Source organism: Electrona antarctica (genome assembly GCF_951216825.1).
Source record: "Electrona antarctica genome assembly, chromosome: 11".
In the NCBI taxonomy this organism is placed as follows: Eukaryota; Metazoa; Chordata; class Actinopteri; order Myctophiformes; family Myctophidae; genus Electrona; species Electrona antarctica.
In genome coordinates this window covers 54,085,513-54,103,753 of record NC_136792.1, presented here as the reverse complement: position 1 = coordinate 54,103,753, position 18,241 = coordinate 54,085,513, and the positions used below count along the sequence as shown (strand labels likewise).

The window sequence follows — 18,241 nt, the reverse complement described above, 5'->3', positions numbered from 1 at the left end:
GTAGGTGAGACAAGGCAGGCAACAGCAACTAGGCAAAACAGAAAACTCTACAAAATAAAGGTACAAGGCAACACATCCTGACACAATCAGAGCGGTGATTAAACTGTTTAATATCTGTATTAATAGAGACATAATTAAACTTTTGGTCAGGTCTTTGTTTGATGTGTCCAATTATACAATATTAACAGAGATTTGTTAGCCAATCACAACTTCACAAGCACATATTTTGTGTGGTCATGGTACAGGTAGGCTATACCATTATTAATATGAATAAAAAAAATGAATTTAAAATATTCCAAAAAGGTAGCACATCCAAAAATTAAATAAATGGGGGACAAAGTAGGCTACTCACATTTCCATTTCTTTATTGGCACACACCAAAAAGGAACGTTATGACTTTGTCATTGTAATACTGTTGCCATAGTATTATGCATATCATGGATAGTTTATTTCACTTCATATTACACATTTACGCTAGTTGTATTTTCTTTTATGTTTTTTTGTTTTGTGGTAATTGCCAATAGGACGTTTCTGTTCCAGCAAGACATTACTCCCGTGAATCTTCTTAGCTGTGGTCAATGTTTACCACGTGCGTGCGTGCGCGCGTGCATCTATCAGAGGGAATAATCTGAAAAAGTATTCCCTCTGATAAGTGCATTGTGGAATTGGAATGTGGCTGCCAGTCCAACTTGCTTGATACAATTTACAATTATGGTGAATATTCCCCCAGAATAAGTACAATGTTTCTTTTTAAAGGAGCATTCAGTGATTTGGGTGATTTGGAAAACCACCCAGTCCGCCCCGGTAACAAAATGTGCACATGCACGCTCTACAGTGGGGGGAAGTGCAACAGGCCAACAGCATGTGCACCAAGGCCCGCCCCCACTCGATCATGATTGGAGGAAGGCCCCTCTCATCCTGATTGGATGAAGGCTTTGCCACCCGCCACAAACTGAAACTAGGGTTTTTTGACCCCAGGGGCTCACTGGGGACAGGGAGGAACTCCTTATATGGTCAGCACACTCTATAGTAGGGAGGATTATCCAGAAAAAAAGAAAAAACAAGTGATATTTGAATTAAGTCAAATCACTGAATATACCTTTAAATATAGTTTAAAAAGAAAGGTGCTGAGCAATACATCTCATAAAATGCTAGTTACAATCTTTGTTAAAAAGGTAGTTATTCAATTGACACTTATAAGATATCGAGCTGTGCTTATACCTGAGAACACTAAACCCAAACTTTGTCACACCATCACTAAAACCCGGATATATTTTACCCGACGTAATAAATGGTTTCAGCACACATCTCTTTCACAGATCCAGTAGTTGGGAAAGGAACACGGCGCGTCGTTCCATCCGGTAGGATCACGGTCACGGTTGAACTCCACACAGTCTTCTGTTTCGTCAACTCCGTACCACTTTCCATGGTTGTCTGGGTTCCCACGCAGCCAGTAGCTGGAGAAGTATATGGGCAATAATACAATAATACACTTTTACAAGAATGTTTTGTTCAGTCGTTCTCAAACATGTTCATGTCAAGGACATGAAAATATGCAATAGGCCGCCGAGCCCCATCTGAAAATATGTTGTTCCAGGGACCCCCCAGAAGCAAAGATTTGAGTTAAAAACGTTCACTCCGAAAAAGAATATATATATATTCAAAGATTTGCGCCACATTTTCACGATTTTTCAAAAATAGCAGATCTACAAGCTCCGCGCTATGAGCTTGTAGATCTGCTTTTTTTCAATAGCTAAAGCATAACATAATGCTTAAAACACCAAAAGGGGTTCCCGACCCAAAATGGGTTAATAATAATAATAATAATGTTTCCATTTTTCTTTTTTTTATAATTTCAAAAGATTAAAAACAAAACAAAATGTCAGAAATAAAAACAAATTCAAACATTTTTCAATGTAACTTTTACTAATAAATACTAAAGTAGGCTATAATCAAAATAGTTCTATAAATAAATGTTTTAAAGAAGTAGTGAAAATAGTAGATCTACAAGCTCACAACGTGTCACATCGTTACATGTTTGTGTGTTTGTAGATCTGCTATGTTCACTAGTTTGGGTCTCGGGGAGACATCTACATTTCTATTTTGGGTCTCAAGTTAAGTGTGCTAGATGTTAGATGCAAATTAAATAGATAGTGAAGCATACTGTAGTAGACAACACACATCGTTTCTTTGTGGCAGTGTTGTGGGTTTGTATTGTATGGTAATATAATACCATTTAGATTAATCAAGTTAAAATAAAGATGACAAGTCTCACGTTGGTGTGGTCAGTGGTGTTCCATCGACCCACTGGAATGATCCTTCCACCTCTCTGTCGGACAAACCCAGCCACACTCTCTGTTTGGCACGTTCAACAAAGTTCTGGACAGAAAAACTGATGGTTACTGATGTACTACAAACAATAGATGTGTCTCCACCAAGGTTACAGAACGTGCACACACACACACACACACACACACACACACACACACACACACTTGCCGTGCGCGCAACTCGCAAGGTACGCATGAACACCCACGCACAGCCACACATCATAGGTACCTGTTCTTCTTTGCTCTTAATGACAATCAAGTCAGATTGTCTGTCTCTACACCACTGTCGGCTCTCCGTCCAGTTTTTCTTCTCAGTAGAGATGTAATACAAACCTCTGTCAACCTTCTGCCATCCAGGAGATTCTGACAACAACAAATCAATATTAATTTGATACAATATTTTTTTGTTCTATTTTTGCATTGATGACAGATGATAAACAACATGATATGACCATGTCTTACTGACCACACATGATCCTCTTAATGTCATCTCTCTCAGTGGTCAGGTTGTTGTTGCTGGTTTGTAATTGGTCACGCTCTCCGGCCAGTAGTTTATATCTGGCCTCTAACTGGTCGAGGCTGGTCTGCAGGTGGTATGTCTTCGCCATGTTGGAGTGATCTGTAAAAACGATAGGACCCACTGTATAAAAACACCTATAAAACACCTACAGCATTTTGTAAGTAAAGTGTTATGTCCAACAACCAATGCTTCTATTGGTGCTACTACAACTATTACTAATATATTTTATGGAGTAGGCGCGTCACATATCTCTGCTGTCGGGGAAGAAACCACCTAAATCCAATCCAATTATATTTTTTTTCAGGAAAATAAGAGAATCTTATATTTTTAAAGCAATACTGCCTCATCACTAAAAAATACATTGCATGGATGCACCTGTGACGTATCCTCAGTGATGTTTCCTGAGGTCAACAGGGTTTCAGGTCTACCAACATCATACCCCTCACTCAGGCAACCCAGCCGGGGTTGATCAAATCCCGACTTACTTCCCAGTAGCTACCCTCGATCAGTCCATCAGGGAATGAGCAAGGCCACACAATCCGTTGCTCCGGAACTACTCTGCCGGGACTGGGAGAACCAAATTCTGGCGCGTGGAAGGACTAGGCTCTGTGGGTTGACTCCTGTCCGGGCCCCTCCTACGTCTCACCAGGTCCACTCCTGCTCTCACCAGGCCCAGGACCTGTGCGTTGCTCCAGACTCCCAGCACCAGGCACTCCATTCAGGAGTGGTGGATGGCCCTCCTAAAGGCCTCGCCGAGGTTTGTTGGGCTTCCTCCTCACGGAGGACACAGGCTGGGGCGCTAACAAAGTTGGTGTTGTGAATTTATATATTGTCAATTACTTCCATGATCGGGGAGAGGTGGTGGAGTTAGTTGCTTGACAGTTTGAGAGTCCAATGGTTTTGTTACTACTTTCCATTGGTTCAATATTTTCGAAACAACACACACATTATGTAAAGGGTTAGCAGAGCTACCATTGCAGTGATAGGAAGAGTAGATAGCTATGGAGACTGGTCGGTATATACGGAGGAAATAAATAACACACACAAGTAGGCAGCAGCGTCAGTTCACATCATCCACTCGTCAGCTTGTTGACACACAACAGAACTGACGAGAGGCGTTTATTCAGCCAATATATACACACAGGTTAATGGGCACTTCCTGTTAAGCATTGGTCACTTCAGAATAAGAGCATTCAATATAATAAAGATCACATCTCAACATCCCCACTTGATCGCATATTGGTAACAATAAAATGCTTAAACTTAAACCTTGAATCTCGACATATTTTACATCATCTTTTCACAATGATCCCTTTGTTCAAAAACAATAAAATCATTTCAATACCAATAAAATGTTCAATAAATATGTGCAAAATCTATCATGACAAGCATTTTCTTTTACATCTGTCATCACATCAACTTATACCCATTTCTCAAATACTATTACTTTCATTTCATGCCCCGTTTTGATATCATAGCACCCATGACATTCATCAACATCAGAATTTCTCTCTACAGTGTTTAAATAAAACAGCCTGTCATGTACCTTAATGTTGAATGTCGTACCGTTTTTATGGATGAGCTTGTTCTGTCCCTCTTTGAATATGACTGTGGCTCCGTTAGCTGTAGCTGCATTGACTGAGATAATGTCTTGGGGAAAGGATGGAACGTAGAGTGCCCCCTTCAGCATCGTTTCCACCTCACGACCCTTGTTATCTCTCAGGCAAACTATTGCAGCACCTCTCTTCAGCGCTATGCCAGAGGCCCTCACTCCTTCAGCCAACTCTAGAACATGCTTTCGTGGCTTGAAACTCTCGTCGAAGTTTCGGAACTTCTTCACGTCGGTCACAATGTGTGACGTAGCCCCGTTGTCGACCATCAGCCCTCTGCTCAGAGCAATGCCCTGACAGAGTCTCTGCTTCGGTCCCCCGGCGCCGTCTAAGTCGCGGTTCACCTGGCCCACCTTGAAGGCGAACGTGTGCTCCTCTTCATCCTGCGTCACGTTGACGCTGTCTCTCCGTCTTCTCCGCCTGCAGTTGGTATCGTTGTGCGTGGAACTTTTGCAAAAACTGCACCACCGTCTCCGTTCTCTCTGACCAGCAGCATCCTCGCACTCGAAAGCTTTATGCCCCCTCTGGCCGCAGTTGTAACAGAACAGTTTCACGGCTTCGTCTCCGATTTTCATCACACTGTCTCCACCGACGGAGTTGCACTTGCCACTGAACTTATCAGTGCTCTCGTAACTCCTCAGCTTGGTCTTAAACTCAGCGAAGGTCATCTTGTCATCACTTTGTGTAATGTGGATAGAAAATGGCCTATATGACTCCGGCAGCCCCTTCAGAATCATAGCTGTCAACAAGCCGTCACTTATAGTCTCTTCCGCATTCCTCAACTTCCCCAGCGCTGCGATAGCGGCTTCTGCTCGCATAATATAGTCAGTGATTGTCTCATTAGCAGCTTTCTGGAGCGACGTAAGCTCTGTGTACAAACTAATCACTCTTGGTTTTCCCTTACCAGCATGGTGATTGTTCAGAATCTTCAACGCCTTCCTCCCATCATCTGCTGCATCGCGCAACAATCAAAGACAAACTTTTATCGTCGAGCACTTGAATTAGCTCAGCATATGCCTCCTCATTTCTTTCGGCGTCAATATTGTCGCAGTTGTCAGGCGCATTCAATATGGTGCTCTTCAGTCCTCGCAGCTTCAGGTAGGCGAGAAATCTCGTCTGCCATACCTGGAAATGGCATCCGTCTCCGTCAAACAAACATAACCTACTCCACGGCTTCCAATATTCTTCCTGCTGGGTCCCATAACCTGTTAGCAGAGCTACCATTGCAGTGATAGGAAGAGTAGATAGCTATGGAGACTGGTCGGTATATACAGAGGAAATAAATAACACACAGTAGGCAGCAGCGTCAGTTCACATCATCCACTCGTCAGCTTGTTGACACACAACAGAACTGACGAGAGGCGTTTATAAAGCCAATATATACACACAGGTTAATGGGCACTTCCTGTTAAGCATTGGTCACTTCAGAATAAGAGCATTCAATATAATAAAGATCACATCTCAACAGTGTTCAATAGCACTGATTTATGCAAAAAATAAATTAAAAAAAGTGTTTTCCTCCCGACAGCAACGATATGCTAATGTAGGTATCACAAAACATTGTAATAAAATGCATTATGAAACGTGACTTACAGAGAGACAGTGGGACCACGACGACGAGGAGGGCTAGAACAGCACAGAGCAATCCAACCCCGACTGCAACCCGCTTGTACCGTCTTATGTCTGGAGGACACACACGCACACACACACGCACGCACGCACACGGTGCAGTCACTTTTCACGAACCTTGGCAGAAGAGGTAGAGAGGGTCATGCAAAATGGCAAACATGTGAGACAATTCGCCAAAGGGAGGCGCTATAGCACTCAATTACAACGTGCACAATTTGAACAGGCATACGGCAGCTAGCTCATGATAGCTGGGTCCCAATTCGTTATAATCGTGCACTTGGTGACAAGTTTTTGATTTTTGGCATGGTGTTAGGTATGGTTATAAGGTTTTCAAAAAGCATCGCAAACGAGTTGGGCTCGCCCCCTAGTGGTCCGTTTGCAATGAATCTAATATTAAATGGGCCAGTATATGATATGTGCGTGAAATTTGGATAACATCTGAAGGAGTAATATTAGAAAATGTGTTTTACATATGTCGGCCTCCTGGTGGCACTATAAAGAGCAGATGTGAAAAATTCCAGGCAAATGTTTTTCCTTGGCCTCTAGGGAGTTGGCATACAAAGGTATCCATACATCCATGCAGTTGGAGGTAAAAACACTTTTCGGGCAGTTATAGCGCCACCATGAGGCTGAGTTGAAAATGTTCATGTGGCATTTCTTCCTCTGCCTAGTGGGAATGTGCGTGCGCAATTTCACGGAAATCACACGATGTGTTCATGATTTGCAGCATTTTGTTTGAAACTGAGCACTCCTGCGAACTTTGGAAGCCAATCTTAGCCAATCAGGATGGAGTCTGAGAAATCTGAAAGACCAGTTTCGTTGAATGGCTCTAGAGAGACTGTGTACCAATTTGCGTGATGTTTGGACAAAATCTGTAGGTGTACTGTCCAAAAACTTGATTTGCACAAAGCGACCCTCCTGGTGGTGCTATAACAGGCCGTTCTGGAAATTTTGGGGCAGAGGTTCATCGTTGGCATCCAGGGAGTGTGGTGTGCAAAATTTGGCATCGACCAGGTTAACGGTACCGGAGATTAGCTGTTCACAGACGGACAAACGGACGGACGGACGGACACACGGAGGGACGGACGGAGTGCAAAACATACTCTCTCCCCATGCCTTCAGCCTGGTGGAGACAATAAGTAGCATGTGCTTAAATTCATATTTAGAAAATGTTTCAGATGTCAAACATTTCTGAGATGATGGAATGATGATGGATCCAATCCAATTTTATTTATAGAGCATATTTAAAACAACAAAGTTGACCAAAGTGCTGTACAATTAGGCAAAGCAGTAATAAAACATAATACAATACAGTAATAAAAACATATACAATAAAATCAAACACTCAGGAGTACACATTATTCATGGTTTAAAAGCCAGGGAATAGAAATTAGTTTTAAGATGTGTTTTAAAAACAGGTAGTGTTGGAGCCAGCCTGACACGGCTAGGAAGCTGGTTCCACAGTTTAGGAGCCATGACTGAAAAGGCTCGGTGCCCTCTTCTCTCACACCTTGCCTTGGGGATGACAAGGAGCATTTGATTGGCTGACCTCAGTGATCTAGATGGAACATAGGGTTTTAGGAGATCGGAAACATAAACTGGCGCTGATCCATTTAAAGATTTAAAAACAAACAGTAAATCTTAAAATGGATTCTAAAACATACTGGGAGCCAGTGGAGTGCAGCTAAAACGGGAGTGATATGTTCATATTTCCGGGTTCCTGTTAAAAGTCGTGCGGCAGCATTCTGAACAAGTTGAAGGCGGGAGAGGGAGGCTTGGGTGATGCCGGCGTAGAGGGCATTACAATAATCAAGGCGAGTTGTAATAAAAGCGTGTATCACTCGCTCTAGATCTTTAAAAGATAAAACTGATTTTATTTATTTGTGTATCAAGTTTAAAAGCATTATCCATTTTAACTCCTAAATTGGAGACCATGGGAACCACAAAGGGTTGAAGTGGGCCCAGGTCTAAGGGAGGAGCGTTAATGACACATTACCTCCTCAGTTTTACTTTCATTTATATTTAAAAAAATGTAGGGCCATCCAGGCTTTAATATCTTCTAAACATTCAAAGAGAGGGGATAGGGGGCTGTTGCTATTTCTATTTAGGGGCATGTATATTTGGGAGTCATCTGCTGACCATGGATGATGGTCATGGAAGGGGAACCTTCTGAAAGCTTCATGGGCAAAGATAATTAACTTCAAAATCTTAAAAAAACGGTCAAAATGACCTCTCAGTCATTTTAAGTAACATCTCTTACCAGACTGCAGTGTCTGCTGTAGAGCTCTCTCCTTCTTGGTCTTGGTCTCCAGATCTTCATGCATCTCTTGGAGATCACGCTGACGGTCATAAGGTCCATCTAGAGCCATTTCTGTATACCTTTAATGTCTTTAATTCTTCTCAGGTATCTGATATACAATCCACCTCTTCTTCACAACACACTGGCCCAACACCACAGCACAGTTACATTGATAGCTCACCCAAAGTCCAGCAATAAAAAAGCCATCCCTCACATGCACGCACACACGCACGCACGTGCACGCGCACACACACACACACACACACACACACACACACACACACACACACACACACACACACTTGGCAGAACCATAAGCAGATAAGACCACGCAGATAAGACCACACAAAAAAAGGTCGACACACAGTCTGCACAAAGGGAGGAAAACAGGGTAGGTGGTGTCGTTTGGGGCGGACATGGCAAAGTGTTGTAGAAAGATGCATGAGAAGTCTTTATTGAAGATTGCAGACTACAAAATAGAGAGAAACAGATCCAAGTGCACCTACTGTATGCATGCAAAGAGCTCCTTCGCATCCTCAAGGTTCAAGGTTCAAGGTTTCTTTATTTTGTCTCCCAAGGGAGAAATTTGTCTTGGACCCCAAGGACCCGCCCTGCCGCATACTCGGAGCTCCTCAGTTAGGATTCTCTCCAGGGATTTGACCACATTGGAGGTTAATGCTACTGGCCGATAGTCATTATTCTCTTGTGGACAGGGCTTCTTTGGGACTGGAACTATAATAGATTTTTTCCAGATTTCTGGCACAGTATATAGGTGTCCAAGGATAGCTGAAATAGACGCTGCCATGCAGGAGTTAATTCCTCTGCACATGTTTTTAATAAAAAAGCACACATTCCATCCGGACCTGTTGCCTTGTTGGTCTGCATAGATTTAAACACCTTAGTTACAGAACCTGGGTCTATTGTTAACCCGACATCATTATATGGTAGAGCATTTAATACATTCCAGCATTCTCTGACAGTATCAGTCTCAAACCGCATGAAGAACTCATTAAGCTCATTTGCCCTTGCGCTCTCATTCTGAGCAGCCATGGGCTTCTTAGTGGGTTCCATCCTGTTCCATCCTAAAACATCCTACTGTACTGTATCTGTTTGGTTCTGGACCTATCTAGCACCTACCACACATGTACTACTCATTGCATTAATGACGTCAGTTTTCTGAAAAAAACTATGTTTCTATGTCAGTGGTTGTCAAAGTTTTTCATGTCAAGGACCCCCAAAAACTATACAGTATGTAATTGGCCACCGACCCCCATCTGAAAATATGTTGTTAAAGCAAAGATTCAAGTTAAAAATGTTCACCCTGAAAGAATATATATTCAAAGATTTGCGCCACATTTTCACGATTTTTCAAAAATAGCAGATCTACAAGCTCATAGTGCGGCACTCGGTGAGCATGTCGATCTGCTATTTTTCAACAGCTAAAGTATAACATAATGCTTGAAACACCAGAAGGGGTTCCCTTCCTGAATGGGTTAAATCCCACACCTTGGCCGCCCACTTCGTATAGGACAATTAATTACCCATATGTGACATGATAGTTGTCAAATACGCTCCGTCTATATGGAAGGGCTGCGGCTCTGTCTAGTGGGGAGTCTGGGGACATGGACCCTGTAGGCCAGCCAGAGGCGTATCTACAATAAGGCGAGGGCAGGCGTCCGCCTGTCCAAATACATTTTCTGCCTGGCCAAAATCCATACAATGAGAAAAAAGAGAGGGCAAAAACAAGACCTGAGAACTATTAGTGGACAGCTGATTGGCCATTGCGGTATAGAGCGCGGCCCTCAATCACCCATTGGAATGTAAATGCATGCCTTTCAGCCTTTGTATCCTACTCGTCTGGCAGGTATATCTCTTTGAAAACCTTTAGTGCTACGATTGTGCACAGGGAGACGACAATTAATCTTGCCTGCCCAAAATGTAATTCCTGGAATCGCCACTACCAAAAGTATCAATACTGCAATGTAGAAATACTCTTATTGACTTGAGTAAAAGTACAAAAGTATTGGTGTCAAAATGTACTTACGAAAAGTAAAAGTATACTAATTATGCAGTATGTCCCATTTAAAAGATCCTTTGAAAACAGCTGATCTACCCTCGATTTCCTCTGTCCAAGAAATACTCTGCTTTTCTGATACAGAAAATTACACATCCTTCCTCAAGCCCTTATCTGTCCAGGACAAACATCCTGAGATCCACAACAGCACGTCCGGCCTGCCCAGATTTATCACCTCGCGTTGCGGAGGCCAAGGTGAGATGACGACCCAGGGTTATTAGATGAGATCATGACCTAGCATGTCTAATACAGGGTTATTAGCAGCAAAACTTACATGAACAAAGTCCCACACAGCTCTCTCTCACAGTATATAATCAGTGGTGTGTTCTATATATATATTTTTGTCTCCACCAGGCCGAAGGCATGGGGAGAGAGTATGTTTTGCACTCCGCCCGTGTGTGTGTGTGTGTGCGTGCGTGCGTGCGTGCGTGCGTGCGTGCCCGTCCGTCCGTCCGTCCGTCCGTCCGTCTGTGTGTGTGTGTGTGTGTGTGTCCATCTGTGTACAGCTAATCTCCGGCACCGTTAACCTGGTCGATGCCAAATTTTGCACACACACACTCCCTGGATGCCAATGATGAACCTCTGCCCCAAATTGTCCAGAACGGCCTGTTATAGCGCCATCAGGAGGCCAGTTTTGTAAAACACATTTTTGGATATTACTCCTCCAGATTCTGTCCAAAAATCCCGCAAATCGTTACACACTATCTACAGTATAGTCATGTGTTCAAGACGGATCTGTCCGATATTTCATATTCCATCCTAATTGGCTAACATTGACTTTCAAAGTTTGCAGGATTAGCCCATTTCGAACAAAAAGCCTCAAATCATGAACGCAGCTTGCAATTTACATGAAATCTTTCACAAACTGTCCTACTAGGCTGAGGAATATATCCCACCCTTTTCACATTGGCCTGTTATAGCACCACCTATATGAACAAAATGCCTCAAATCATCCAATTGCCATCCAAGGCGTAAGAAGAAATGGCACCATTTTCACATTGGCCTATTAAAACGCCACCAGGAGGCCACAACCTGACCTGGTGGAGACCTGTGCCCCGAGGGGCACTTCATCTAGTTTAGTTCATTTTTTTCCAGGGATATCCATTTAGTCTAGTGGTTAAGATGTTGGACTTTGAACATGGGAGACCCAAGTTTGAACTTTGAATCCCAGTTCAGTCAGACAACTCACGAATAGATTAACCAATATTTATTACAGAATGAGTAACAAGTGTGCATATGATATTTGACTTGGCGTTCGGCTCTGCTGGATTTCTCCCTGCTCGGCACGATTAAGCAACAACATAAAACATTAAGAGCAGGGAGATAGATATACAATAACCCCCCATGGGTAAATGGTAAATGGTGCATTTATATAGCGCCTTTATCCAAGGCGCTTTTACAGAGATTGTGCATTACATTCACCCATTCACACACCAATGGCAACGGAAACCATGCAAGGCACCAACCAGCACATCGGGAGCAATTAGGGGTTCAGTGTCTTGCTCAAGGACACTTCGACAGTAACTCTGGGGGGGCCCGGGTTTGAACTGGCAACCTTGCGGTTACCTTCCAGGCACTCTACCCCTGAGCCACCACCGCACCGATGTATAGAGCCCACTGGTGGTGCTGGAGAGGCGGTGGGAGCAAACAGGCGCATACCAACAGTCCGGGGACAATGACAGCAGGAAGATGACAGCAGGAAGAACAGAGACTGAGGTGAGCTTAAATAACGTGACAATTGGTCAGCTGACTGCCACGTCAACGTAGGCAGGTAGGAATGAGCATTAGTGTAGTACCTTAGTAATACACGTGTATATGTGCCTGTGGGCATGGAAAGAACCCCCTCGAGTGTATCTGTCTGACTGAACTAACTCCGCGAGCTACGTCTCATTTCAGTCAGACAACTCACGAATAGATTAACCAATATTTATTACAGAACAAGTGTGCATAATATGATATTTGACTTTCTCCCTGCTCGGCACGATTTTGATTGATTGATTGGAATATTTATTAACAGTTTGCAGAATTACAGTACATTTCGAGCACAAACTCAATACAAAGGCTGTTAACTGTGAGTGGACGACCCAATTAAGCATTACACTTGTTTCCAACAGGGTCCACCATGTTCAATTCATCAAAACATTTAGAGACGTACAAATAGCAACAACATAAAACATTAAGAGCAGGGAGATAGATATACAATAACCCCCCCAACACACATACCTTCGGTGAACTCTCACCGTCGATCCGGGCAGGTGACCCACTATGAATAGTTTGAATACACAGTGACGAAATGCAAATATGCATTTCTGGAACCTGCCGGATATGCTAACCCCCCCAACAAAGCAGCACCAGAACGCCCTACGGGAAGACTCAACCGATACACATCCGGGCAGATGTCCCACTGAGAATAGTGACAAATGCAAGCTATGCATTTCTGGATTCTGCACGGATATTTTAACTTTGTATGTGTAGCCATGACTGCACGCCCAGCCGTGAGGCTTACCTCTGAGAAAAATAATGTGTGGGGTGAAAGCCGAACTCAAACCCATTTGGGGCCCCGGCCGATATCCCATCCTTTTCCCCCCCAGCACGTGAGACAACCATCTGGGATCGGCTGGGGCATACTAACCTTAAGCTTAAATTGAAAAAGGCATGATTGGCTGCGCTCGCCGATAGGCCATTCCTCTATTGCCACTATAGAGGAATATTCTACAGCTGCTTTCGCAGGGCTTACGTGTAGTGCAACCATTCACCGTTACGCCGACGTCCTCTATGCCAGCATGAGGAACGCCATCCGCCCGCTGTTTCTCTAGAGCCGCTATAAACATAAGCTTGAGATGAGAAACCGGTATGATACTATAGCCATTTAAGCTTGAGATAACGACCTGTATGCATTCCACCCAGCGACCACCATAATATATGCAAAAAGCCAATTTATTATACTCAGAAGAGAACATTACGGAACACTTGTACTCATTAGGTTTTGGGCCAGCACAATCTCTGCCCGGTTTAGGCGCACGTAGCGTTCATAGGCATCCGAGGACCACCGCCCCAAAGACTTTAGGGTGGCGACCGGCACTTTCAGGGATGCTGTAGTGGCCGCTCCAATGCGAAGGGAATGAGGAGAGTAGAGCTCGGGAGACAGACCACAGAACTGGCACAGCAACTTCAGCTTTCCTGCGAACCAGGACCTCGTCATAGGTTTTGCGCCGGGGGTGAGAAACAGGGGATTCCCCGCCCTGGGGAATGATTCGCATAGCAAAATTAAGGTGGCCTAGGAGGGAAAGAAGCTGGCGTTTTGGCATGGAAGTTAACTCTGAACTCTTTTTTAGAAATTCCCTGATGCGAACTAATTTCTCGACGGGCAGAGAAGCTTGCATAAGGATGCTGTCTAGTGAGATGCCGAGAAATTCTAGCCTAGTGCGAGGGCCTACTGTTTTTTCCTCTGACAGAGGGACTCCTACCGCTTTAAATAGGTCCCTCAAAATAGAGATGCAGTGAGCTGGAGGTGAAAGAGCGAAATCTACGACCAGAAAGTTGTCTAGCAGGTGGAGAACGAACGGCAGTTTGAACGTGTTTGACAGGATCCAACATAAAGCCTCTGACAGCGAATCAAAAATACGTGGGCTACTCCGGCACCGAAAGTTAGTTTAATAGCAAAAAAGAATTTCCCACGCCATTTCACCCCGAAAATATGCCACTGGGAAGGATGAAGAGGCATGACTTTAAAAGCATCCGTTATGTCTGCTTTACCCAGCCAGGCCCCTGGGCCTGCGGATTTGATCATTTGAATAGCATTGTCGATGGAGGCGTAATAGAGGGAAAATGGGTGCAAAGGAATTAACTCGTTAATGCTAGGAACTGAGCTATTATGAGGGGCGGATAGGTCGATGATCATGCGCATTTCGCTGATTTTACAGGCTGGTGGGCTCTCCGCGGACAGACAGATCTCGGGTGGGCATCCCCGCACCAGCTGCAAATATGCATATGTTTACAATTCTTAAAAGAGCATACATTTTCATTAAAGTTGTTGCAAATAGTCGTGTGCATCCCTGGCGTATAACGCACCTGTTTTTTCGAGGTCCAGGGTTTTGCGGGAGAATTATCCGAAGTATAATTGTTACTGCAAGCCTGGGGCTGCTGCTCCGCCTTTGGCTCTTTGGCGGGCATGGTTCTGGGGCAAAGGTTGGCCGAGTGGTTAAAGGAACCGCAAATGGGGCAAGCTAGCATCTTATGGCCGGTGAAATGTCTACTGATTAGAGCCAAATCAATAACCGCCCAGTCCACACGCTGGTTACATTTTTGAATATGCATGGCTGCTTTGGCGGAGAAGGATTTGTGATATTCGTAGAACAGGGACCCGCCATAGGTTAAAGCTGGATCTGAAATAATGGCCAGATAGGTGTCCAGCTCCTCTCTGCGCTGGGGAAATACATCGCAAATGCAGTCTCTATAGACACCAAAAGCAGAAACAAATTCGGCTAGGGTGAGGGATTTGGTCAGCCTAGGATCCGAGTCCTTTAACATAAAGGAGATATCTCCGCATTCCACCAGTCTCCTATCAGAAGCATCTGCGTTAATGAGGATCTTGACCAGGTTAACGTCAAGCCCTGTCGAAAAGCGGACAATTAGAGGCGCGCCTTAATACACAATAGCTTATTGCAGCTAAAATATCGCTCAGCTCAATGATTTACCTGCGAGTATATGGTTCCTGAGGCTCTCGGAGATAGCGGCAGCTGGAGGGATGAAAGGAGAGCCTGCGAAGGGGGCCGGAACGGCTGTTCCCCAGGTTTTGCGTGGACACACGCCGGTGAACGAGCTAGGAGTCGGAGCAGCAGGACTGACGGGTTGGAACTGAAAAGGCGTGGTGATGCTAGCGGCTGCTGGGGAAGCTGTAGTTGCCGCTGGGAGAGAGCCTGTGGGCGGCGTAGGTGGCCCGGACGGCCCTGGGCTGTTGTTGCTGTTCTCGAGTGCGCTGATCCTGGTGTTCACTAGATCTAACGAAGATTTGAGGCTTAGCAGGGTGGCCACAATGATGTCATCGTTATTTCTGCTGGTCGCTGGAGCAGACACGGATGGATAACTTTTGCTCTTTTTTGCAGCGGGACCGGCGGGGCGGCCTGCTGAGCGTTTTTTCACGGGGCCTTTCCCTTGGCCGGCATACGGTGGGTGCCGTGGCTTGCGAGGGATCTTGCCTGCCGGCACGGTTCGCCTGTACCTGAGCCTCTTCTGCGTTAACCAGAACCTGCAGGAGATCTTCGTGGCTCAGGCCTATGGGGGCGGGGACGCTACGAGCATAAAGGCTTTCCAAAATGCGTTCGACAGGCCAGTCGGCTAATTTCTTTTGCACCAGGCGGGAGCTGCGTCTTGGAGCCGGTTCTACTATTTCGACCGCCGTTGCCGTGACTAGCGACGGCGTTGTGGGTATTTCGTTACCGGCATCTTGATCTTGGCCATCGAGAATAGCGTCGGGATCAGGATCGATTAGTAAGCTGTCGTCGTCCGACTCGGAATGAGCGGAGGACATGGCGACGATAAGGCTAACTAGTGCTATAGAAAACAGGCGCATACCAACAGTCCGGGGACAATGACAGCAGGGAGATGACAGCAGGAAGAACAGAGACTGAGGTGAGCTTAAATAACGTGACAATTGGTCAGCTGACTGTAGTTGAAAGAGTGGCACTCAGAAATAGTTCGGGTTTGTAATGGACAGTAATGGTGAGCAGGCAAGGCCACCGGCCAGGCTGACCACCGAAGAGGCAGAGGCAGAGGAATTCCTCTTCAGGGTTTTAATAGGTGTGTGTGTGGGACACACGGTGTGTGCTGTACAAAGGAAACAAATATACAATATTTGGCATCAATAAACCTATCCAACAAACAAATCATGAATGGCAACTCAATCCATATTCAAGATTGGCAATACAAGATAATACATCATATTCACAATGAAATCAAACATTCATAATCATCAATCATATATCAGATATCATGTAATACTTAAAGCATCAAATAAGACTTACTTAAATATGAGAAACTATATAACTATGTCAAATAATCAATCAGTAATAATGTAGGCCAAATGGATATAAATAAAGCATCAAGTTCATGAAATATATAAACATACTATAAATATAATGTGTCAAATATATATAAACATGATGCCCAATTAGGCAGGCCAAACACTAGGTGTGATTAGTCCACATTCCAGTTTCCATAAACCAAAGGAAATAAGTTAAATAACAGAACTTAAGGCACTGCTTATCCTTTCATATAGCGAGTGAACAGGTGTGAATCGCTTCATGTATTCAACAGCTCAATAATTTGTGGAGTCCATAATAGGCCTATCTCACAGCCCGCTTTCCACGCCCACTTCCGGTAAATAGTGGTGTCATTTAACATTAGCATTTACACGTTTTTTTCTCTGGAGAATCTAAGTACATTTTCTAATGTAAAAATGTGACAGACCAATATTATTATGAAGCAAACAAGATGGTAAATCAGCTCGAACAGATAGAACAAACCTTACCTTGAGAAAACAAAAGTTGTAGACTTCTTAAATTACCTCTGTTAACATGTAGTGTCTATGGAGTGACGTCACGCTATCACCACTGACCCCGAAAGGGGGCGTATTAAGGGGGCGGGGAAATTCTGTGAGATAGGCTTATAAGGTGGCACATTGTCCTTTGAATGTGCTTGTTCACCCCCGCTGTAGGGGAGAACAAACAGTGGCTAGATGATCCACTATTCAGGTTAGGATCAAAGGTTTGCAACTTACGTTGATGTTTGGACGCACACAGTTCCGAGGGTGGAGAGAGATGGTATATTCTGGAGGTTGGTGGACAAGAGGCTGGTGTGGTGATCTAGCATGCATGAATAAAATGAGTGCAGCTAGTCCTACTTGTAGCCTCCCACACCTGTGTGCAGTGAGCAAGCTGCCAGCCACTCAGCCTTGATTGCTTGATTGGCAGTGAGTCTCCATGGGCCTTTTGACAGTAGTACCTTAGTAATACACGTGTATATGCGCCCATGGGCATGGCAAGAACCCCCTCGAATGTATCTGACTGAACTAACAGTCAGATAGACTCTCAGGTAGAAATTCACCATAATAGATGTTGGTAGGGTTGAACTTATCATTTAGGCATTTAGCAGCTTTAACTTATCCAGAGTAAGCAAGGTAAACATGCATCAAATCCAGAGAGACAAATGTTGCCTCAGTAAACCAGGATAACAAATAATCTACACATTGAAACTATAGGATAGTATATAAATAATGAACCTAGTATCTAAATAGCATTCCATCTCAATTTAATTGTAACCTTTGCAGAAGTATGCATGGTCATCCAGACTAGGTCAAGAGCAACAAGACAGGTCATCTTTTCTTTTCTCCCACGATTTTGTAACACATTTTACACCCAGTGCCAATTTCTTAAGATGTAATCCTGGGAGCTACTCACCCTCTGCCAACCTGGAGAGAGCCCCAAACTGAGCTCATCCTTCAATGCATGAGGAGTGAGCAGTGTTTTTAAACAAAAAATAAGGCCCAAGCTGATATCCTTCAATGCATGAGGAGCGAGCAGTGTTTTTAAACACAAAAATAAAATAAAAATGATGGCTGGCCAACAGAACAGTGGATCGAGGGAGATGCAGTGATTCATGTGCAGGGAACACAGGCTGGGCACAAATATTCCTCATCCTTATGGTTGATAATGCCTACGTACACTTGATGATACCATAAGGCACAAGATCAGCATTGAATCTGAAAGAACATGGATACAT

At 44.2% G+C, this 18,241-nt stretch overlaps 1 protein-coding gene across 1 annotated transcript; it reads right to left on the bottom strand.

The window, feature by feature from the left end:
- Positions 1 to 395: 395 nt before the first annotated feature.
- LOC306932771 (C-type lectin domain family 4 member M-like) lies at positions 396 to 17,305 on the bottom strand. The gene is made up of 6 exons (XM_079514691.1): positions 17,241 to 17,305; positions 6,054 to 6,143; positions 2,797 to 2,949; positions 2,560 to 2,693; positions 2,276 to 2,379; positions 396 to 1,457 (listed from the first exon to the last, which is right to left on the bottom strand). Exons 3-6 carry the CDS (start codon positions 2,936 to 2,938, stop codon positions 1,298 to 1,300), a joined length of 540 nt encoding a protein of 179 aa, XP_079370817.1. The 5' UTR covers positions 2,939 to 2,949; positions 6,054 to 6,143; positions 17,241 to 17,305; the 3' UTR covers positions 396 to 1,297.
- Positions 17,306 to 18,241: the final 936 nt, after the last annotated feature.